Here is a 2052-nt window from a genome sequence, read left to right as displayed (position 1 = left end):
TTCCACCACCAGGTCTCTTTGTCCTCCTTTCTCTGCCCAGAGGACATACCTAGCACCTTCCTACCTGTCTCCCTAATCACTGCAGCTGTAGTCTCCCAATCATCTGGGAATTCCTCAACACGGCCCAGCACTGCCCCTACTTCCTTCCTGAAGTCTTCACAACATTTCTCTTTCCTTAGTTTCCACCACTTGATCTTCTGCTCTATCTTCACTCTCTTCCTTTTTGTCACCTCCATCGTCATTTTTCACACTACCATCCGATGTTGTTTGGCTACACTCTCGCCTGCCACCACCTTACAGTCTCTAATCTCCCTCAGATTACCTCTTCTACATAGAATATAATCTGTGTGGACCTGTCTCCACTCTTCTAAGTCACCCTGTGTTCCTCTTTCTTTTGGAAATAGGTGTTTACCACAGCCATTTTCATTCTCTTTGCGAAATCTACCACTGCCTGTCCTTCCAAGTTTCTCTCCCTGACACCAAACCAGTGTGTTCACTCATCATTAAAATAAAGCTCAAAGGCAGAGGGAGCTTAAATTGCAAGTCATTTTAATGAGACAACTCTGCTGACTTCTAACTTTTGTTTGTTTGATTTGATACCAGACATCATAAAAACATCTTTTTTTTCACATCTGTACGACTTTCTTTTGCAAACACTAGTTATTTTTTATCGCAGTTGCATTGAATAATTTCCCTTCGTTTTATCAGAAAAATACACAAATACAGCCCAATAAGTTGTTGCCAGGATTGCCTTTATATTCATTTACAATTCTTACTCTCTCTCCTGTGTGTGTTACAGGTGGTGGAAACCAACCTGGTGGCTTTCGATTGTCACTGGATCCTGATTAATGAGGTGAGACAGTGAGAAGGATTATTGGAACCTGTAGTGAACAGTCCTCCAGTTCAGCTCATTGTTTCAATTAGCCTAGAAGTGTTTATTGCCTTGGGGTCTCTAATGTCTGCGTCATCCACAATATTTGAAGAAGAGAAAACATCAAATATTTATAAATCACTTTTCTTCATTGTTTTCCCTCTTTCCTGCCCTTTTCTGTGCCCACAACATGGAGACATAGGAAAAATTTGATGTTCAGCAAAAAAATAAAATAAAATAAAGTGATGATTATATAAAGACAAGACATTTGGCGAGACATTATGGGATGCCACAGTCGTATCGTGATGTTTCCATATGATGCCATTATTACGCATCATTCACTTATCATTTCAAAGTTAATGAAATACTTTTACTACAATGTTTCTTGTTTTGTTTTTTTAACTTTTATTCATGTCACTTCTTGATCAGACATGTTGATTCCACAAGTGTTAAATGTCATTTATGAGTTCATACTCACAGCAGACAGTCCAAGCCATAACACAGATATACACATTTTAAGTACGGACTTTTAATTGAATCGTTATCAGAGACAGAGAACAAGAGGAGGGCGTTTGGTTAGGAGAAAAAGAGAAAAGATGAAGAATAGTGTTAGTCTGAAGTTTAGAACTTTGAATGTAGGTACAATGACAGGGAAAAGTAGAGAAATAGCTGATGTGATGGAGATAAGAAGAGTAGATATTTTGTGTGTGCAGGAGACCAGGTGGGAGGGCAGCAAGGCTAGAAACATTGGATGAGGCTACAAACTGCTTTATCATGGTTCGGATGGGAAGAGAAATGGAGTAGGGGTGATCCTAAAGGAAGAATATGTAAGAAATGTGGTGGAGGTGAAACGAGAGTCAGACAGGTTGATGTGTGTGAAGGTAGAAATAGAAGGAGTGATGATAAATGTTGTTAGTGGTTATGCCCCACAGGTGGGCTGTGAGTTGGAAGAAAAGGAGAAGTTCTGGAAGGAGCTGGATTGGATGATAGAGAGTATCCCCAGGGGAGAGAGAGTGGTGATTGGAGCAGACCTTAATGGTCATGTAGGGGAAGGGAACAGAGGAGATGAGGAAGTGATGGGCAGCTTTGGCGTTAGGGATAGAAACTTGGATGGACAGGTAGTGGTAGATATGCGAAGATAATGGAAATGGCTGTGGTAAACACCTATTTCCAAAAGAAAG

The 2052-nt window shown here is 40.4% G+C and overlaps 1 protein-coding gene across 1 annotated transcript in view; it reads left to right on the top strand.

The window, feature by feature from the left end:
- The window catches only part of LOC103397228 (glutamate receptor ionotropic, delta-2-like), a 248451-nt gene that overhangs the window by 135003 nt on the left and 111396 nt on the right, over positions 1 to 2052 (top strand). The window contains exon 5 of the mRNA XM_008335445.3: positions 800 to 853. Within this exon, the coding sequence (XP_008333667.1) occupies positions 800 to 853 (54 nt within the window). The remainder of the gene's footprint in view (positions 1 to 799; positions 854 to 2052) is intronic.

Source organism: Cynoglossus semilaevis, chromosome W (genome assembly GCF_000523025.1).
Source record: "Cynoglossus semilaevis isolate Cse_v1.0 chromosome W, Cse_v1.0, whole genome shotgun sequence".
Taxonomy (NCBI): Eukaryota; Metazoa; Chordata; class Actinopteri; order Pleuronectiformes; family Cynoglossidae; genus Cynoglossus; species Cynoglossus semilaevis.
Note: the sequence above shows the minus strand (reverse complement) of the source record. Positions and strands in the feature narration are given on the sequence as shown.